This window comes from Mustela nigripes, chromosome 6 (assembly GCF_022355385.1).
Source record: "Mustela nigripes isolate SB6536 chromosome 6, MUSNIG.SB6536, whole genome shotgun sequence".
Classification (NCBI taxonomy): Eukaryota; Metazoa; Chordata; class Mammalia; order Carnivora; family Mustelidae; genus Mustela; species Mustela nigripes.
In genome coordinates this window covers 58,007,316-58,030,200 of record NC_081562.1, presented here as the reverse complement: position 1 = coordinate 58,030,200, position 22,885 = coordinate 58,007,316, and the positions used below count along the sequence as shown (strand labels likewise).

General features: G+C 36.7%; 1 protein-coding gene across 2 annotated transcripts in view; it reads left to right on the top strand.

The window, feature by feature from the left end:
- RERG (RAS like estrogen regulated growth inhibitor) overlaps positions 1-22,885 on the top strand; it is a 124,344-nt gene that overhangs the window by 80,881 nt on the left and 20,578 nt on the right. For both annotated transcript variants that reach the window (XM_059402661.1, XM_059402660.1), the window contains exon 3: positions 22,716-22,772. In XM_059402661.1, the coding sequence (XP_059258644.1) occupies positions 22,716-22,772 (57 nt within the window). The remainder of the gene's footprint in view (positions 1-22,715; positions 22,773-22,885) is intronic.

Sequence of the window (22,885 nt, the reverse complement as noted above, 5' to 3'; positions counted from 1 at the left end):
AGGGCGCCTGAGTAGCTCAGTGGGTTAAGCCGCTGCCTTCAGCTCAGGTCATGATCTCAGGGTCCTGGGATCGAGTCCCGCATCGGGCTCTCTGCTCAGCAGGGAGCCTGCTTCCCTTCCTCTCTCTCTACCTGCCTCTCCGTCTACTTGTGATTTCTCTCTGTCAAATAAATAAATAAATAAATAATCTAAAAAAAAAAAAGGACAGTGGTTCTGAGATTCTGTTTGAAATCCATCTGCTTGGTCAGCCCATGAAGTGCCCCTACTTCCTGAACCACAGTGCTCTGTGGGCCAGGACGGGCTGTGGAGGAGAGGTTCCCCTTGTTCTAAATCCACTAAAACTAACTGGAGATTCCTCTGTCCTTTTCTCCAATCCCAATCTCTGCCTCAGCCTAAGGGGGAGGGGATATAAGTCAATATCAAAATTTTCATTTGCTTTTCTCTCTGCTTTTTTTCTCTTCATGTTGTGGAAACAGTGTTTATCTCAGGCATCTGAGAATGAGGTGTTTGGGAGTTGTGGGTAGACCGGGTTCTGGCAGCAATCTAATTACTAATGCCAAGATCTTAGCTTCTGGGTGCTCAAATCCAGGAATAAGTATCTGGGAAGAAAGAAGGGGGGAAAATTTTTCTGCTAAAACAAATCCCCCCACACACACACACTTACATAAATACTTCCTCTCTTATCTTATAACTTTCTGTCATTTTGTTCTAGTCTTGTTGCTATAGCATTACACATTTAAACTATATTTGGTATACTGCTAAGTAGTAGCTGAATATATCATTAAATTTGTGTGATTCACAATGTTATTTTCAAACAAAACGGTGGCTGATAAATGTTTAAAATGGGCACGTCGCTGTGAATGGTTACGTGATTCAGAGCCATTTGATAAGAGCTTAACAGCCCAGATTTCTCCATTTCCTCCCCCCAGTATGCTCTTGAGCCCACTCCAATCAAGCGTCATTCATACCATTCCATCACCAACGATTTCCCACAGCGAAGTCTAATTCGTCCTCCTCTCACTTATTTTCAATTTTTGAAACTGTTGATCAATTCTTTTCTTCACAAAACACTTTCTTTGCATAGCTTCCAGGATTCTGAACTCTCCTGTTCTCCTTTACTTACCTTTCTAGTCATCTTCACTGGTTTTTACCTCAGCAACCCAACTGCTAAAAAGGTCAGAGATGCCCCATCATTCAGGGAGCTCCTGTATCCATATTGTCTTCAGGTGACTTCATCCAGTCTCGTGTCTCTAAATACCTTTGTTGTTCTGACATAGATTTACATCTCTAGCTTGAATCTCTGCCCTCAGCTCCAGATTCTTACATCCCATTGGCTCCTAATGTCCCCCTATTGCATGCCTAAAAGCTATCACACACTTCATGGGTTTGGCATTGACTCCTGATCTTTCCTCTACAGTCTTTGCTACCTGTAGTCTTTCCTTTTCTGAGCAAATGGCAGTTCATGCCTCCAGTTTCTTAGACCATAAACCTTGGAGTCATCCTTCACTGCCTTTCTCTCTCACACTCCATCGCCAGTTCAATAGCAAATCTGATTTTTCTTACCACATCCGCTCTTACCTGGTCCAAATGCCATGATGTCGGTGATCACCACCACCTCCTAGTTGCTCTCCCTCTCTTTCCCTTGCCCTAGCCCTCATAGTGATCAAATCACATTACTTCTTTCCTCATAATGGTCTGATGTTGCCCTGCCTCCAACTGACCTCTGTACACTCACTTCCATGACTCTCCATGATCCCAACACCCTTTACTTAACTTTCCCCCTCTCCTTCCACTCTCCCTGTCGTTCTCTCTGCCCCAGTCACGGTGGCTGCCTCCTGTTACTTAACAAGTGCCTTTCTTCCTCAGGGCCTTTGCAGGTGCTCTTCCTTCTGTCTGAAACATTCTTTCTCCAGATAGGTAGTTGGCTCACTCCATTACCCACTTTGGGTCTCTGCCAGGATGATATCTCACCAATAAAGTCTTCCTAGATCACTCTTTTTCCGACCTGGGCCGGTTCACCCCTCCTTAGGCAACCTGGTGGTCCCCCGCTCCCGGGAGGTCACCATATTGATGCCGAACTTAGTGCGGACACCGGATCGGCATAGCGCACTACAGCCCAGAACTCCTGGGCTCAAGCGATCCTCCTGCCTCAGCCTCCCGAGTAGCTGGGACTACAGGCGCGTGCCATCGGCTAGATCACTCTTTTTAAAATAGTATACCAATCCAGGCCCTCCATTCCCCCCTGCTTTACTTTTCTCCATTGTACTTATCTCCATATAACACACTATTTATTTACTTGTATTTTATTTAATATCTGACTTTCTGTACTGGAATCTGAGGACCACAAAGCTTGTGGGATGAGACTTTGCTCTGTTTGTTTAAGTCTCTAGACCCTAAAGGAATGTGGCACATTGTGGTTGCTCCCTAAATATTGAGCGAATTAATGAACAAGCAAACTCAGGCCAGTACTATTACTCAGCAGCAAGCTCAATGACATACACATAATAGTTATCAGTAAATGGATACATGAAATGGGTTAAACCTATGAGAATTTGCCTTGAACTTAGATCCTTAATTTCATCGTTTCTATAGTTTTTGTCTTTGTTCTGAGATTTTCTGTGGAAGGAACATTAATTACTACTGAGCTATCCTTTACTGGGCTTATGTACAAACCTGGTGCATATACAGGGTAAGTGCCTTTGGTAATAGCTACCAGCATGACTTTAATACACCATCTCGAGTGCCAGCGCCCAACAGAGCTTTAGAAAGCATGTGCTAAAGAAGATCATTGTGCCAGATCCCTTGGATTTGAAATTAGGGTTCTGTGAGGTCACTCTGTTCTGCATCCAAATGTATTCCCTGCTATGGGGCAGATTGCTTTTTTATCCCACAAAGAAAAATGGGCTTGGAATAGCTAGAAGAGAGTTGGTTTAGTTGTGTGCTTCTGCCAATATATGCATCGAATTTGTGCCAATTATTTCAAAATGAATGGTAACAGATGACAATATAGTTTTAGAAAGTGTGTAAAACATATGCCAGTGAATTTTTTAAGTGGTTTAACTTATCTAATTACAAGAACTAGTATTGCATTTTTCATTTTTTCCCTCCCACTCATCTTCTCTTCTCCTAGAGCCCAAAATATTATTATTATTCAGAAAAATGCTAGAAAAGTAAGAATGAAAAAGACTAACTAATAAATCACCACCTAGTAATCCCCAATTGAGACTCAGATCACACCACATGAGCCTTATCAACTATATATTCATCTTAAGATAATGTCTGTAATAAATAAATGAACATGACAATGATTTGGTGAGCTCTTATATTAATTTTCAGAACAAAGGAACAAAACAGATAAAGTGAAATCTTTTAGAAAATACTCCAGTTAGGGACATGGAAACTTTACTCTATGTCTATAAATTTTTAGCTGTCAGATTTTAGTTTTGTCTAACAATTTACTCTTAGAGAAATTGCTAACAAGAAACTATGCTTGTGTCATTTGTGTTGAAAAGAAAATAATATCAGCAAACCGAATCTGAAATGTAACTTTCAATTTGAATACATCAATGGCTCTGGGACTATTAAGGCTAAGACATAACACGTGTAAAGTTATGAGTCTATGAAAAAATTTGAACACACTCTTATTTATTAATGGAGAATAACCAAGAGTTCGTGATTATATATATAACAATATCCGTCAACTAAATGCTCTTGTATAATATGTAAAGTTAGGTAAATATGAATAATTTGAAAAAGTTAGTAATTAACTAAATAATACTAATGATGGAATATTAAATACTTGTCAATTGAGTTCTGTTTCCAGGCCTGTGGTGTTGATGTACGTCGCTGAAATCTGTCTTTACATTGCACATTTAAAAATATGTGAATAATGCATTATTTTAAAATGCTAGAATAAAGATAATGCATGGCTGAGTTGGAAGAGTGAGAGAATAGTAAAGAGGCAGAAATAACAATAGGGTGAGGGAGCTCTGGACCTGCTTATGTAAAAAAGCTGGACAACTTCTAATTTCAGCCCTGAAATATAAAGAGGTTCTAAATCATCACTCCTATCCTTAAAACAAGAAAAGAGCTAAACAAATGAAATCAGTTACTTTTTTGGACCAGAAAAATGAAGCTGCTGGGCAATCCAATCCTAAAATCTGGAGAGAAGCAAATATTGAAAATCAAAGCTAAATTTAGTTTACCTGGATAAAAACTAATGGAACCATGACCTGTTCTCTGTGAACTGTAGACAGTACACAAGAATAGATTTAAAAATGTAAACAGAGATGGAAACCTTATGAAAGAATCAGAAGAATATGCTGGAAATGGGAAACTATGTAAAAGATATGAATGCCTTTGATAGATTCATCAGTAGACTGGGCATAGCTGAGGAAAGAATCAGTAAACTTTAACATATGTCAAAGAAAACTTCCAAAATTGAAAGGGGAAGAGAAAAACACAGAATATCTAAAAACTGTAGAATAATGCTAAAAGATATAAAATACATAAAGTTGGAATACCATATGGAGTAGAAAGAGAATGGAGCAGAAGAAATATTTGAGATAATGTCTAAGACTATTCCAAAACTAGGAGTAGACACCAAAACTATAGTTCCAAAAATCCCAGAGAACGCCAAGTAGGGTGAATACCAAAAGCTGTATATATAGGCATTTCATACTCAATCTTAAAAAAAAAAAAAAAAAAGACAAAGAGAATATCTGGAAAAAAACTGGTATGGGGTAGGGGTCATCTTACCTGTAGAGGAGTAAGTGTAAGAAGTATACAATTGACTTCTCATCAGAAATCAAGCAAGAAGAGATTGTAATGAAATATTTAAAATATTGAAAGAAAAAAAAAACCACCAAATTGGAATTTTATATTACAAAGGATATAGAAATAGACATTATCCTTCACAAGTGAAGAGGTGAAGATTTTCTCAAACAAAAACTGACAGAATTCATTATTAGCAAAGCTTCCCTACCTGAGAAATGTTCAAAAAAGTTCTTCCTGAAGAAGAAAAATTATATAGATCAGAAACTCAGCTTTACATAAAAAAGAAAAGCATTGCAGGAAGAATAAATGAAGGCAAAATAAAAATTTGATATTTCTTATTATTAATTGACCTAATAGATAACTATTGTTCAAAGTAATAATAGTAACAATGTATTGGTAATTATAACATATGGATAAGGGAAACAAGTGACAGTGATGTTATAAGAAATAAAAGAGAGATATTGGGAACATCCTGATACAAAGTAACTTACATTACTATGAAACAGTATAGTATCATTTAAAGAGGACTTGCTCATAATTTATATTGCAAACAATAAAACAACCACCAAAAAGAAATTATTGATAGGCTAACAGAGGAGCAAAAATGGAATTGCATGAAGTGCTCAGTGAAACCCAGAGACGCAAGAGAAAGAGGAAAGAAGAAAAAAGAAGCAATAATTGCAACAGGTAGAGAATGATTAGAAAGATGGTAGATATTAATCCAACTATTTAAATAGTCACTCTAAATGTGAATGGTCTCCATACAGTAATTGAAAGAGATTGTCAGAGTGGTTAAGAAAACCAAAACAATGAGGTGTTGTCTACAAAAAAATGTATATACCACAACCAAGTGGAGTTTAGCCCAAGTATGCAAGGCAGTTCAATATTCAAAAATTGATTTCATGTATTCATCCTATCGCATGAACAGGCAAGAGAACAAAAGTGACATGACCGTAATAATGGATGCAAAAAAAAAAAAAAGGCACTTGACAAAAATCTAACAGCCATTTATGATGAAGACTCTTAGAAACGAGGAATACAGAGGAACTTTCTCAATTTGAACTTTCTCAAGAACAGCTGATAAACCTACAGGTAAGGTTATAATTCATAGTGAGAAACTAGAAATTTCTCCACTAAAATCAAGAAAAAGGATCAGATGACCCCTGATTCGCCACTTGTTTTCAACCTGCAGGTATAGAAAAACTGATCCTGAAGTTTACGTAGAGAGGTGAAAGCCCTGGAAAAGCCAACATAATATTGAAAGAGAGGAACAAAGTTGCAAGACCAAGAGTACCTGACTTCCCAAAATGTTCTATAAGCTGCAGTAATCAAGACCATGTGGTATTGGCAAAGAAAGAGACAAATAGATCTATGTAACAGAATAGAGACACCAGAAATAGACCCACATAAATAATATCAAGGATCTTTGACAGAGGAGAAAAGTCAATGCAATGATGCAAAGATAGTCTTTTCAACAAATGGCGCTGGAACAACCAGACATCCACATGCAAAAAGTGAATCTTGACACAGACCCTATACTCTTCACAAAAATTAAGTCAAAATGGATCATAGACCTAAATACAAAATACGAGACTATCAAAGTCATAGAAGATAATGCAAGAGAAAAATTAGGTGACATAGGATAACACAGTGACTTTTTTTATATACCACCAAAGGCATGATCCATACAAGATATAGCTGATAAACCAAACTTCTTCAAAATTAAAAACTTATGCTCTAAGCAACACACTGTCAAGAGAATGAAAAGACAAGCCACAGACTGGGAGAAAATATTTGTAAAGGACAATTTGATAAAGAACAATTATCCAGAATATACAAAGAAGTTTTAAAACTCAAAAATTTAAAAAAAAAAAACTCAGTTTACTAAAATGAATGAAAGATCTGAATAGATACCTTGCCAAAGAAGAGATACAAATGCCAAGTGAGTATATAAAAAGATGTTGCACATCATGTATCATTACAGAATTGAAAATACAAACAATGAGTTACCATTACACATCTATTAAAATAGACAAAATCAAAACACTGACAACACCAAATGCTGATATGGATATGGAGCAATAGAAGCTCTCATTTACTTTTGATGGGAATGCAAAATTGCACAGCCACTCTAGAAGACGGCTTGATGGTTTCTTTCAAAATTAAACATACTCTTCCGATATAATCCAGGAGTCGCACTCCTTAATATTTCCCCAGGTGAGTTAAAAACTTACGTCCATACAAAAAGCCACACTTGAATGTTTATAGCCACTTTACTCACAACTGCAAAAATTTGGACCAAATAATCTGTCTTTAAATAACTGAATGGATAAATAAACCATGCTACATTCAGACAATGGAATAGTATTGAGTATGAAAAAGAAGTGCTATATGAAGCCATGAAAAGACATGATGAAACCGTAAATACATGTTACTAAGTGAAAAACACCATCTGAGAAGGCTGAGTATTATATGATTTCAACTACATACCATTCTGGAAAAAGACAAAAGTAAAGAGACAGGAAAAAAATTAGCGATTGCCAGGATTTTTGAGGGAGGAAGGGATAAATAAGCAGAACATCTAAAACTGATCTAAAAAATAATCTATTTTTTTAAATGGACAAAATATCTGAACAGACACCTTACTAAAGAAGATATACAGATGGCAAAAAAATCAAATGAAAAGATTATCAATATCATGTATCATTAGAGAATTGCAACAAACATACAAACCAACAACAATGAAATAATAATGCACACCTATTTGAAAGATAAATTTTTTTTAAAAAATCAAAACAAAATGGACAATATTAAATGCTTTCAAAAATAGGGAGCAACAGAAACTCTCATTCGTTATTAGTGGAAATGCAGAATGATACAGCCACTTTGGAAAACAGTTTTGTAGTTTCTTATAAAGTTAAATATAATCTTATCATAATCCAGCAATTGTATTCCTACTTATTTACCCAACTACTTGATACAAATGCCCTCTTATGAATGGTTATAGCCAAAATGTAATCAAGATAGTTGCCAAATATGGAAGCATCTAAGATGTTCTTTGATTGCTTACCTGATAAACCAACTGTGGTTTACAATGGATTACTCAGCAGTAAACAGAAATGAGTTCTTGGTCCAGGACACAAACATAGGAAAACCTTAAATATATATCACTAAGTGAAAGAAATCAGACTGAAAAGGCCACATACTGTATAATCCCAATTATGACTCAATACATTGACTAGTAAATAGGAGTGAAGGAGGAGCTATGTGGTTTCACTTTTTCTTCTCTCTTAGTACTAGAATTTCTCCCCTCTTGGTCTTCCTGTCTCCAGCCTTGCCTGCATCCCCCTTGTTCATCTTGGCACTGAAACAGCAGTGCCCTTGATAAAACAAAAAGATGATCAGGGCATCTTTGTGTTTATAATCACTTAATGGCTTTCTATCGTCATAAGCATAATTTGAAATTTCTTAGTTTGGCTTATCAGCTTTTCAGAACGTGGGTACTTTTCCAGCCCAATCTCTCAAATAACTCTCTAGTTCTCCATACACACTGTGACTTTTTAAGTTTCCATTTTTCTTATTCTGTTTAATGAGGCTGTAAAGAGAGGATTGGTGTAAGGGCTGCAAATGGAGTTGGCCTATTGCTAGAGGTAACCCCTTTGCGCGAGAGTCATAGGCACAGCCTATTAAACCTGTATGCGCCCACATAGGCAGGAAGCAAACGGAGTCTGGGGCAGAGGGCATGTAGGAGCAGAATAAATGGTTAGCTCCCTGGTTCTTTATAAAAGAAGGGGGCTAAATGAGATATTCCTCTGCTTTCCTGGGATCCTTAGTGACTCTGAATCACTTTTATGTCCCCAAAAAGTCTGAATGTTTTCAGTTGCCTAACATGCGCTAACAAAATGGGCATAGAAAAAATTCAGACATTAACACCATATATACTTCCTTTTTCAGAAAAAAAAGTTAAAAAATACAAATTTTATATCTAAATTCCTTGAAAATTTAGAAAAATACACAACACAGTACAGATAATTCTGTTTAAATATGATGCCTTGGTAAAAATATTATTTATTTATTTATTTATTTTAAGATTTTATTTATTTGCATAAGAGAGCACAAAGAGAGAGTGACAGGGAGAAGCAGACTCCCCACTGCAGATGTGGGTCTTGATCCTAGGACCCTGAGATCATGACCTGAGCTGAAGGCAGATGCTTAACCGACTGAGCCACTCAGGCACCTCTAAAATATTATTTTTAATAAAAAAACAAAATTACAAATTATTGAGTTAAAAACTCTGGTTTGGAAAATTCATTTTTCCAAACTTTATTTCTTTTTTCCTTTCTTTCTTTCTTAGAGAGATGTCATGTGATTAAGGTTGGGGAGAGGTGGGGAGGGGCAGAGATAGAGAGAGAGAGAATCTTAAATAGGCTCCACCCCCACCGCAGAACCCAATGGGGCTCGATTGCCTGACCCTGAGATCATGACCTGAGCTGAAATCAAGAGTTGGATACTTAATCCACCAAGCCATCTAGGTGCCCCTAGTAATTTAATTCTTAAGCATCACTTGTAATTAAAATGAATAAGAATTTTCAACTTATATAAAACTGGTGTGAATTCTTGGGCACATAATCCATAGCTCTAGATTTATTAATCTTTATATGAACAGAAAGATAAAGCCAAATCAGTTGACTACCATATCCCGAGTTTAATTCCTCTTGTTTCTACTTTCAGGTTAAATTCAGGAAGAATTTATTGTTATTTAGTCATACAAGTTAATTTTTAATTTAAAATAAAACTTTTTGATTTTACATTCTTTATAAGTATCCCCTAACCTCTGCTCCCTATCAAACATGTTAGGAATTATAAGTCACAGTTCTGCTATTTTTCCCATTCTCATTTGTCATCCTAAAACCCAGTTATCATATCAAATTAACCCTTACCTTACTAATTCTTAAGACTTGGAATGCACTGAAGCTAGACTTCCAGGCTAGGTTTTCAGAGACAAATGTTTGCCTCATAATTCTTGGAGAGTATACCATTTATATTTAAGAAATTCCTTGTGAAAAGAACTGACATTTATTCTGTAACTCTCTCTCAGAATTATATTTTTGTCAGAAAGCAGGACAAGTCAAAATTTTCAAGCTTAAACCTAATAACTTAAAAGCAACCCCTAGACACCTATCTGGAACTAATTTACATCTCATTTTAACTTGTGGTATTATAAAAGCACTCATTTTTATATTGCACTAATTTTAAATTTCCATTAAATTATTCCATTTCTATGTTTTCATTTGGCTTAAGGGTTTTTTGGTGTCAAATTATTTTGACCTTCATAGGGAGTAGAGCAAGGCGGGGAGGGGAGGGGAGGGAAGAGTGGGAGATGGACTGCTTCAGAAACTACATCTATATGAACAAATTTCTGTCCCTTGCCTTGATCTGTCAACTTTTGTAGTTTATCTAGAAATTTTGAAGAGCTGAGGTAGAAGAAATCATAGGAAGCAAAAAAGATCACCATGAGATGAGGCTGAACATAGGGTATTGTGCTAAATTCTCTTTTCTTGCTTTAAACTAACCTATGTAGGACATCTTATCCATGCCCATTGCATTTAGAAGTCACTACGAAGTGTCACTGTGGCAGAGATCACTTCCTCTAGCTTCAGAAGTATGACGTCCCCCTCATGATGGTGTCAAACAGTGTCTGGGACATGATAGATATTTAACAAATATTTAACGAATTTATGTTGAATGTGTGATAGATGAATAGATGAATGGAAGAATAGAGGATAGACGCATGGATGGATAGATGGATGGATGGATGGATGGACAGATGGATGGACAGGTGGAACTTCTCTATCTGGATGTTCTCATTAATGTCTCACATTCAACATGTTCAAGCCTATCCTTCCTTACTCTTTTTTTTTTCCTTACTTGTTCTTATATCATTTCACCATTAAATTCTACCTCAAAGATTTCTCTGCCTCAGTCTCTACAGCTAATTAGTGAACAGTTTCAGTCTCTACAGCTAATTAGTGAACAGTTTCTATAGATAACCATTTCATATCAAGCCATCCCCCTACTCAGATGACTGTCTACTCATAGACTTCAGAGTAAAATCCAAGCTCTTCAAAGTGACATATGAGCACCTTCCTAGTCTGGTTTCCAAAGAACCTCGCAAGCTACCCTCCCCATAGCTCCATCCTCACATCCCTCAACCTATCCTGAACCACATGTATTTCCAAAATAAACCAGGCTCTTCCATGTCTAGGCTTTTGAACATTCCTCTTCGGATGCTCCTCCTAAATTCGTGAACTTCAACTCACCCAAGATTTCGCTCTAATATGAAGTCATTTCTAATATCTTACTTAGGGAATCCCCTTGGTCTCGCTTTCTTTGGTGCCTAACACAGTGCTCAATAAATATTTATTGAGTAAATGGATCTGCATAGAACTTATAGGGGAGTAGAGAGAAGCAAAAGAAACGTCAAATGGATATGCATTTGAAAATTATTAAGTCTAGATATCCATATTTCTGAAATCTGAATTCTGTGTCCCTGTCTTTACTCTGAGCCCCTCTCCTTAAGATCTGACATTTTAAATACAGTTTGCTGGAGTTTTTTGATATTTCTTTCTAGTCCATCTCCACAGTTCAGAAAGGGCTTTTAGCCCTTTACCACTATGGTTCCTGAGATTCCAAACTGCACAGACTTGGTCTCAGCTGTCACTGACAGTTGTTAAGCCAAAACTTCAAAGAGCTGTCCTGGCCCCCACATAACATGACCCTACTAGACAAGGCTCAGGGCTGAGATCTCCATAGTTGACTTTGATTTTAGGAACAATGGCCCGTGTTTCTTAGAAGAGGCTAGAGTAATCAGGAAAAGAGGGGACTGCTAAAAAGAAGACATGAACTTGAGGGTTGGTGGTTGAGGAAAGACCCAGGAACAAGATATGAAGTACCAGAAGTATCGGATCCAGGAGGTGGAAGAATAGGGAGATTCGATTCTTTTTTTTTTTTTTTTTTTTTTTTGAGTCCTGATTTAACAGGAGGATGATAAGAGGTCTAGGTGATAAAGGAAAGAAGGTGAAACTGACTTCCTCTTATATTTTAGGTAAATCTCTGGTTTGTTGTCTGAAGAGGAACAGAAGCAGTTATAGGCTTGATGCTTTATACATACTATGAGGATTTTGTCTGTTACATTTTTCTTCCAGAATACACAAGTTGTTTTTTTTTTTCCTTTTTTCTTTTTCTCTGAGGCACTAAAGTCAGGTGGACTCATCTGTGTCTGGTTTTCCTTCTTTTACCAACACATCATAAAAGGACTTAAATTAGATAATTATTCTACCTGTGAATCTTTCTATTTTTCCTGAAACATGCAAAGCCACAGACTCTCATCTCCTCAAGAATAGAAACTTACTTTCTTAGCTGTTTCCTTCATTGCCTAAAATGGTTCCTGACATTCTGGGTTTTTTTTTTTGTTGTTGTTGTTGTTGAATGAACTCGCTAGTGTCTGAGGAAACCAGTAAGGAAATAGTTACTTATCACATTCTACTTTATGTCTATATCATTATACACTTCTTTCCTCCTTTGTTGCATCCTTAAGATCTGCTCAAGAGAAAAACAAAAATTTTATTTATATAAGAGGTTCTTTTTTGAAATTCATATTCTTTTTCTGTGTTGCCATGGTTTCTGGTCATGGATATTCCTCCACTACGGATGAAGAAATTTAGTGATGAACAAAAAAAATGTGCTTTTTCAAAGCATGCCTCTCCATAGAAGTATGCTTATCTGGAAAACAATGTCAACCATTCAGAATTATATTATGTCCATAGAAATATTAAAATATAGTAGTGTGTATTTAATATTGGACAGGTTTTTCCCAATATTCAAGGTTTAAAGTAAACAAAACTGGGTTTAATCTCTATTATGTCACTTCTCTGCTTTGTAAAATACACAAGTTTATTTACTTTTCAGTTCAGGTTTCTTACACATAAAATAGAAGCATTAATTCCTACCTTTAAAGGTAGTGTTTTGAGAAATAAATAAGCTTGTAGTCAAGATTCAATACAAACTCCCCTTTTGATATTAGCATTCCAAAATTCCCATTCATGTTTTTAGTTAAAACATGACTAAAACCTCCCTAATGAGATTTTTGAAGAGTATATACACTTTAAATCCAGCAGCTAATATCATTAATAAATGGAGTCTCCGCAAATGTATTTTATTCTTCAATAAACTGTCTCTACAAATATATAGAGTACGATTCCCTCTATTTTTGTAAGTATGATTATTTTTACTTCTGTGAAGCTTTTTATCACTGCAGGGTTGGAGTTAAACCTAACACTGCTAATAGTATAAGATCAGGGATCGTGGTTCTTCTCTGGCGGAGGAGAAGAGGAACGGCGTGTCCAGCCCTTCTCAGTCCGTCATGTTTGCAGTGGACATGCGAACGAGGCATTGGAAGGGATGGTATATATTCAATGGACGTTACTTTAAAGAACACATGTTTCTTAAATAATAAAGACACCCTAGAGTGCAGACCTGAATACACTGGTAATATGGAAGCCAAATTATTTATCCAGTTTTTCATTGTTTTCATCTCTCAAATATTTACTGAGCACATGCAATGTATTGGGCAATGTGCCAGCCCCTGGAGATGAAGAGAACACGGCTTAATCTATAACTCCAGAATCTGTAAGACATACAGGAATGTAAATTCATATTTACAAGACAGTTGTTCCTGTTCTATAATAGAGAAGAAACAAATGACAATGTCATGGCCGAGAAGGAGAGATTCAGGGCTTGGGAAGGCCAGGGAAGGCTTTAAAAGGGAGGAGGTACTTCCCTACTTAACCACAGATAGAAATGCTCTGTGGTGAATAGTAATGCCATCTATGAGCCTGTTCCATTCTAAATACATCTTTCTTTTCCTCTTTCTTTGATTTAGTCCTATATTACTACTTAACACGCTGATTAGTTTTTAGCTTATTTGAACTTGCAAGGATGCAAAGTTTTAAAAAAAGAAATGAGCCCAAAAGTATTTATGGAGCCCCCCAAAGAAGTTATGATCTCTGCACTCTTTTCAAAATAATTGTAATAATAAACTGTAAAAGACACCTTAAAGAAACAGTGAACAACATTAAAACGAGGAAGCAAAATTGTATCTTGAGGAGAACTACAGTGTCTTGTGTTGATGTCTTTATCCACCCTGGATTATGGAATGAGAAGAACAGTGTTAGTGCTCCACATGGAGAAAAGAAAAGAAACTCATGAATGTTCAGAAGCTTATGTCTGCAGAGTCACATTTTCCTAGAAACATTTCAGGGTTTCAATTCTTTTCTTTTGTATTGAAAGCAGTGTTTGTGACTACACAGTGTATATTCTTCAAAATGCACACTATTTGTAGCGTACATACAATTTTCACCCCCAGATTTTTCCAATGAAGAGTTTAGTAGCCTCAGGGGAGCATATCGGCATGACTCGTCAGCTGCCTGATGACAATTTCCTCATCTGTAGAAAGAGGGGTTTCTGCTGATTGAGTCAGGGTTGATGGGCACTGAAAGGGGGCCATGCATTTCAGGAAGAATTGTAAATAGTCTGAGCTTCAGTGTCTTCATCGGTGTGCACAGATACATGTGCATAAGCATATGGATACACATTTATATCAACTCTGTGCTGTAGGGCAGTGAAGGGTAAAGGCATGCAGTTGGCTCTTATCGAAGCGGGGTGAAGGACACCAACTTCCCGCGCAGTTGAAAATCCATGTATAACTTTTGACTCCCCAAAAACGTAAGCAATAGCTTACTGTTGACCAGAAGCCTTACCAATACCCTTAACAGTCCATTAATACATATTCTGTATGTTATGTAGTAGATACTATATTCTTACAATAAAGTAAGCTAGAGAAAATGTTGTTAGAGAAATTGTGAGGAAAAGAAAATACATTTCTGGTACTGTACTGTATTTATTGAAAAAAATGTGCATTGATTGATGTGCCTGGGTGGCTAAATCAGTTAAGTGTCTTCCTTCAGTTCAGGTCATGATCTTGGGGTCCTGGGATCAAACCCCACACTGGGCTCTCTGCTCAGTGGGGAGCCGGCTTCTCCCTCTGCCTGCTGCTCCCCTTGCTTGTGCTCTTTCTCTCCCTGTCAAATAAATACAATCTTAAAAAAAGAAAGAAAAGAGAGGAGAAGAAAAGAAAAGAGAAAATAAAAGAAAAGAACAGGAAAGGTGTGCATATAAATGGACCCACACAGTTCAAACCTGTGTTGTTCAAGGATCAACTAACACCTGACCTAACCGTGCACACTCACTGAAGGAAGGTGGGTAGCAATACTAACAATACTGCATTTATTTTTAAATGCTTTCCCACTGTAATTTTCATGATATTGCTTAAATTGATGTGTTTCGTGAACTGAGAAAACAGTTCTCAAGTGGTATGAAACTCTCTCATCCTTCTTTTTTTTTTTTTAATTATTTTTCAAACACTTTACTGTGACTTTTACCTAGAGTTCATAAAATTCAAACTGAAAGCAATTTAATGTTGATTTGGCCACCAATGTAGACTTGGGATGACATACCTCTGCCTCCTGTTCTCAGCTGGCCAAGTAATCCCACTGTAAGTCTGTAATGGTAAGGGGGCGAGAGGGGAAGAAAGCCACTCGATCTCCTAGCTGTGGCCTGATTTTGAGAACTTTCACACTTAAGGCACTGTGTATGCTTATTATAATATCTTCATGTAATTTTAAAGCATTAAGAATTCTATTTAAACACTGAAAATGCTGTAAAAGAAGAGAACAATGATTTGGATAACAAGCTGTGAGTATACTCATAACCCACTGTGGACTACGACTGTGGCCATTTTAGCCACGTTTGCCTTCTTTTTCTATAACAAAAAAAGCTGTTTGTTTTTCACAGAATAATTCAAACTCTGGGACGTAATTGTTCTGAACTTAGCAGACTCTCAGTGGACGGTCATTAAAGACATGAAATATCTCAAAGCTACCTGGTCTTACAACTTAAAAGTAACCATTTTTTATGAAGGTCCTGCTGGTTACAGAATGAAAACCATACACATCACTTAATACATATTTATAATAACTTTTCCTTATGAGATGAATGTGGGAGATAACAAGCACCATCTTTGAGCATATATAAAACCAAGAGTGTGTTAAACAGGATTATAGGCAGAATTCAAGAGGAAGTCAGGTGAAGAACAATGTTCTTTGGAGTGCCTGGTGGCTCAGTCCTTTAAGTTGTCTGCCCTCAGCTCATGTCATGATCCTGGGATCCAGCTCCACATTGGGCTTCCTGCTCAGCAGGGAGTCTACTTCTCTCTCCCCCTCTTTTCTTCCCCCCTGCTTGTGCTCTCTGTCTCTCTCTCTCAAATAAATAAATAAAATCTTAAAAAAAAAAAAAAAAACAACGAAACTATTTTTTGAGGTACTCTTAATTGACACAGATATTCTTTTCCTGTCCTAAAAAAATCTGAACTGGCCATTTGAAACACGTTTGAAAACATATTAGCTGACTTTTTCCAGAACAATCAGTTGACCACAGTTCCATAAGCAAATTATAATTTTCCCATGATAAATGCTCACTGTTACATGCTGCTGAGTTTGGGGATATATTTAATCAACAGCAATAGCTAACTGATACAGAAAGAAAGGAAGGGTTTCACAAAGGAGATTATATTTGAACTAGATTTTGAAGGGCGACTAGGATTTTATTAGTTGGATAGGGACTTTCAAGGCGGCAGGGACAACACGATTAGATGCATGAAGAGATGAGCGTGCATGAAATTAAGTAGTACAAGCAAACTGGAGGGCCGTTGTAAGCATCAGGAAGTGATTTAAATTCAGGTTGCAAAGGTATATGAGGATCAGGGGAAGAAAGGGAATCATTTTATATTATATAGCCATATATTATATATTATTATATTATATATAATTATATATAATATATATTATTATATTATATATAGTACTATATTATAACTATGTATATTACCATATATAGTCTGCTAATTATTATATATATTATATTATATATGCACTTAACTTTCAAAAAGTTCTGAAAGTTCTCTCAGAACTATACTCTCCTGAGTATATTTAAAAATTTTTAAGGCTAGCATGTGTGTTAGTTTTCATTTACCTTGAAAAATTCATTTCTTTCTAAAAGTTGATTTGCTATACAGCTCATATCCAATCAATTTTCATAAAATATTATTCTGATCATTAAAGTTGGTACTTTTGATGTTTTCCTCATCTTGATAATGACATCAGAACTTATTTTGAATAACTAGCCCCAGACTCGTTAATTTTTTAAAATGGCATAACTATTTTAACATAGAAATGTTGCCTTTTAGCATTTGCTTATAAATGAACTATTATCCTATTGAATTATTACACTGATGTAACTTTAAATAATATTTCCTTGGCTCAAACTCTACTTAGTGAATTTTCCATTTTGTTAGAAACCAGCTTTCATAGATAATCATGAAATTCAGTTCCAGTAATAAAAAAAATAAATAATGAATAATTATTCAAGTAGGTAATGTATTGAGCAAAATGTTCTTCTCTAGATTAACTTTTAGACATGTTTGGCTTATTTAGTTTCAAGGTACGGGGAAAAAAATAAGATATTTCAGAAAGCAGAACTTGCTTGCAACCAATCAAATATGTCAGACCTCAAAACTTCAGGGAAAACAAGATCATACATCAGAGTGCTAGCAAATGTGAAGGTTACCAATAACCACCAACTTATCTCAAAAGAAAAACCTTTGCTCAGGATAGTTGGGATGGAGAGGACAGGTGTTCAAGAGAAAATTAAATCAATTTTTCATTAACTCATTAAATAAACTACAGAAGTATAATTTGTAGAAGGCTTTTGAAATACCCATTAGAAGGCATTTCAGAGTGTATATTTATATAACCTTTCAAGAAAAAGCTATGGAAACGTGACATGGTTCTGTTGTGAATTCTCTTGCCTTGTTTGTGTTGCTTCTTCTTTCAGTGCCTGGTTATTATTTCACTGCCAAGAGAGTGAACTGTGACATGGAATGATGGATCTTTTCCATCCATTCAACAAGTATTTTGCAGTCTACTCTGTGTCAGACACTGTTCTAGAAACTGGAAGACAGTGATAAATTAAACAAATGTAATGTCCTCACAAGCATAAATTCTAAAGAAAGAATCAAGTAAAATCATCATCATCATAATAATAAATAAAATTTCAGTTGTTATTATTATTATTAGTGGTGGTGGTGGTGGTGTTGATTAACAGTAGTAGAAGTAGTGGAATGCGTGGCTAGGGGAGAGGCAGGAAATGACCTCATCCTCAGCTACACTCATTATTGTTCATTTTGCCTTAGGCACTCTGGCCTGCTTTTTGTTCCCTGACCATATCAAGCACACAGTCCTGCTTTAACCTGTTTGCTTGCATTGGCTATCCCCTCTCCTTCAAGCACTGTCTCCCCAGGGATCTTCTCATCTGTTTCTTTTTTCTTTTCTTTTTTTTTTTTTTTTAAGATTTTATTTATTTATTTGACAGACAGAGATCACAAGTTGGCAGACAGGTAGGCAGAGAGAGGAGGAAGCAGGCTCCATGCGGAGCAGAGAACCCGATGCGGGGCTCCATCAGAGGACCCTGGGATCATGACCTGAGCTGAGGGCAGAGGCCTTAACCCACTGAGCTACCCACGCGCCCCTTCTCATCTGTTTCTTATACTACCTTTCAAATAAGGATTATCCTGTCTTAAATAATAACTCTTACACCATCATCCCCAATGCCAAATCCCCTTACCTTGTTCTTTTATCTTATAGCACTTACTGCCTCTAATGTATTATAGTTCTTATTTCTTATTTTTATTTTTTATCTGTCTCTTCCTAGGAGAATATAAGCTCTGTAAGGTCAGAGATCTTTGAATTGTTTACTGGATTATTGCAAACCCCTAAAACGGAACCTGATACCAAGTAGGCACTCAATAAATAGTTATTCAATGAGATGAGGTCAGGGAGAATTTGAGGAAAGGATGTGGCATGAGATGGTTTAAGTTTTAGCAGAGACATTATCTGTGTGAAGAGTAGTTTGGGGGAGTTTTGAGGGTGCAGCTGAAGGAGGGACCCCACTGAGGAAGCAACTGTATTATCATTGACAGGTGAAATCATATGATGTGAGTGGTAGTGGCAGAGGAGGGGAGACATGGCAAGATATATCCCCTATGAAAGTTATAGCTCCTAATAAAATTATAATCAAGTGTGTGGGTAAGTAATACTGAGGTTTTATGGTTCCATCAGTAAATGGTGAAATGTCAGCAAGCACCTCAGACCCAGTGGAAATAATAGAGACTTTAACAGATAACATTTCCACAGATATAAGGTTATTTTCATTCTTTAGAATAATAATTTTAAATTAAAATATTTTTGAAAATAAAAATATAGACAATGCATTTGTCTTTTCCATGAATAATCTGTGTGTGAGGAGATAAAAGCATGTCTTTTAAGAATAAACATAAGGGGGGCACCTGGGTGGCTCAGTGGGTTAAGCCTTTGCCTTTGGCTCAGGTCATGATCTCAGGGTCCTGGGATCGAGCCCTGGATCGGGCTCTCTGCTCAGTGGGGAGCCTGCTTCCTCCTCTCTCTCTGCCTGCCTCTCTGCCTACTTGTGATCTCTGTCAAATAAATAAATAACATCTTAAAAAAATAAACATAATTTTATTATGTCAATTTTTCAATGTGGTTTTGATGTTTTTTTATTGCATTTGAAACAGACTGAATTTCAGGCGCCTGGGTGGCTCAGTCAGTTAAGTATCTGACTCTTGACTTCAGTTCAGGTCATGGTCTCAGGGTCCTGGGATTGAGCCTCACATCAAACTCCCCACTCAGTGGGGAGACTTCTTGTCTCCCTCTCCCTCTGTTTGTGCTCTCTGTCTCAAATAAATAAATAAATCTTTTAAAAAAATAGATTGAATTTTTAAAAAAATATATGATCCTATTGTTAAAATAACCATCATAAAATAATGTGAAACTCTTAAAAAATATTAAAAATGTTTAGATTGATTTCATTGATAAAGCCTAGCAACATTGCCCCATTAGAAGGTAGCTCCCTGAACCTGAGCCAATAACCCATCAGTGAGCAGGAACAACTTCTCAACAACAAACATGACATCTCAAAAGTCACCAGAATCCTGTTTATATTCATAGAACAGCTTCCTTAGAATCCAACCCCAGAGCTACTTTAATAGAAAAAATTCTAACAAGCTTATTAATATGACTTATTGGTCTTTAGAAAAACAAAGTAACAAGGAGATTCCAAGGGGTTGGTTATTGGAGGTGGTCTCGGGTCCCAGTGACTGTGGTGAAAAGAGAAACCTGGGGGTTCCTGGGTGGCTCAGTCAGTTAAGTGTCTGCCTTCGGCTCAACTCATGGTCCTGGGGTCCTGGGATTGAGCCCCGAGTCACACTCCCTCCTAACAAGGAGTCTGCTTCTCCCTCTCTTTCTGCCCCTCCCCCCTTCTCATGCATTCTCTCTCTCTCTCAAATAAATAACTTTTTAAAAAAATCTTTAAAAAACAAAGAAGAGAAAACCATCGTATTTGAGGGAAGAAAAATGTATGTGTGTGTATGAATGTGTGTATTCAAAAGCTGAACTATTTAAAGCCCTAGCATTCCAGAATTGTGTTGCCTCGACCATTCTATGGCTTCTCACAGTATTACTGCGTAACTGCACGGGACGCTAATCCATGTAGTTCAATAAGATTGATCTACATCATTTACATCATTTAAATGATTCAGTGTTATTCCATATACTCAGTTTGGAAGGGCCATCAAGTGTCAAATACATTTTAGAAAGATTTCTTTGAGAAATAACTGAACTTTAAATGGTCTTAGAATTGGGGAAGTTCAAACTTCAATTATGTGAAACTTCAGGAATTTTACTACCTCATTGCTTAAAGATGTCTGATAAGTGTATTTTTCAGGGTGAGACTTTTAGAGTTAAAGCTACATACTTCTAACAAAAGGTGAACTATGAATACGGTCAGCAAGTATGTTTACTAACATGCTAATTTAAAAACAGGGAAATATCTGTCTACTGCTTACTGCTTCTTACACGCAAAAAAAAAAAAATGCATTCTTGAGAGGGTGAACAGTGACAGACTCTGAAAATTGCAGATAAAACCACAAGTACACTCACTGTGGGAAGTATTATAGGGTCAGTGGCCTTGCTACTTTAGGCACTGCAAATATTTTGGCTTCAATTCAGACTCACACTCTGTAATTAGAAAGAACATTGCTACTTCAGTATCCAGCCAAGCCACATATGTTTGTGGTCTGTTTTATGAGGTTCTCATTGCAATTTTCCTGTGATCTCTCCCATAAGACACTGTGGTAGGGGTGATATATTTCTCTGTTGATCCTACAGTGGCAACAAAGGACAGACTAATAGCAACTTCCAACTAACTAGTTCTATTTCGTCAAGGAAGAAATAGCCTACTACATATAGGACATTTTGATAAAAATAAAAATATTCTAATAATAGATATTTTAAAACTACAAAATATGATATACATTGATTTTCTAGTGAGGGTCGGTGGGATCCCAGGAAGACCACCGAAGGTCTTCAGAGTCCTCATTAGCGTGTTGAAATTATCTGCCAAAATGTATGTATATACATTTTACCAGGTAAAAGAGTCCAAGCTTTTGTTCCATTTTCAAAGTGTCTGTGACACCCTTTTTCAAAAAAAATTTTTTAAGGAGGTTAAGAACCACTGTTTTCAATACTTCTATAGGAAGATGTTGAGCATGTGTCCCACTGGTTTTTAAGGACAGTGGAGCCCATGTGTTAGGCCAGTTCTCCTCCTGTCACCAGCTTCCAGTCAAGTATTATCTGGAGGGCCTGGCCTTAAATTAAGTTGAGAACAGTGGATAGATCACAGGCCTTGGAAACAGACTGCTTGAGCTCAAATCCTAACTTGGTCACCAACTAGCTAAGTGACTCAGTGAAATTTGTTGAGTGGTCAGAGCCTCAGTTTCCTTACCTGAAAAATGGGAATAATCATAGTATCTGCCTCATAGGGATGAAATAAGGTTGAGAGGATCGTGCGAGTAAAGGTTTCACATGGTTCCAGACCCTACCTCTGACTGTACTATTCCATCAGTGTCACTTCTGATGAGCTTTAATGAGTCATTATTGAAATCTGTAAGTTTAAATATCTGTTGTTTTTTAAAAGATTTTATTTCTTTATTTAGAGAGAGACAGAGAGCGTGTGTGCATGCACACGAGTAGGGGAGAGACAGAGGGAGAGAATCTCAAACAGACTCTCCACTGAACATGGAACCCCATATGGGGCTCATATCTCTGGACATGTATCTCAGACTGTCTGTGCTTGTAACTGCACAGGATTTTCAACCCTGAGATCATGACCTGAATAGAAATCAAGAGTCAGACGCTTAACTGACTGAGCCACCGAGGTGTCCCTTAAATATCTGTTTCTCTGATAATACAAATTACCAGCTAGTGATCTTTCCCTTGCTGTTAAAAATCATTGAGTTTTCAATTCACTGTTGTTAGTCGTTATCAGTATTCAATCTCTAGACACCTGTATTGTGATACTTTATATCTAAATTCATTGTTTTGCTAAAAATGTTATGAGTGAGCATTTTCACGTTATGATGTCTTTCTTTGCTTGCTTGTTTTAACCCTGTAACTAAAGGAACAAATCGAACCCATTCATTAATGCACCATTAAGACTTTGCGCCAATTTTTAGACCACCATATGAAACTGAAAAAACTCTTGAACAAACATGAATAAATGCATTGGGTGTTTTTATGCCAAGAAATATAAGACACTCTAGTTGTCTGGGCTACTTCTCTTTCTGTGCAAGGATAAGAACCACAAGAAATTAACAAATTTGTTTGAAATGTTGCTCTTTTCTTTTTCCACAGCTCTTGTAGTGAGATTCCTGACCAAACGGTTCATCTGGGAATATGATCCCACTCTCGGTAGGTCAAGTTTTGTTTCCTCCTTTCCAGTGAGAGTTTATGAGCCAAAAGAGGCAATGACTTTTTCTGTTGTAACATTTTGAAGCACCTACCAGCTGTTTGGGAAGTATCTC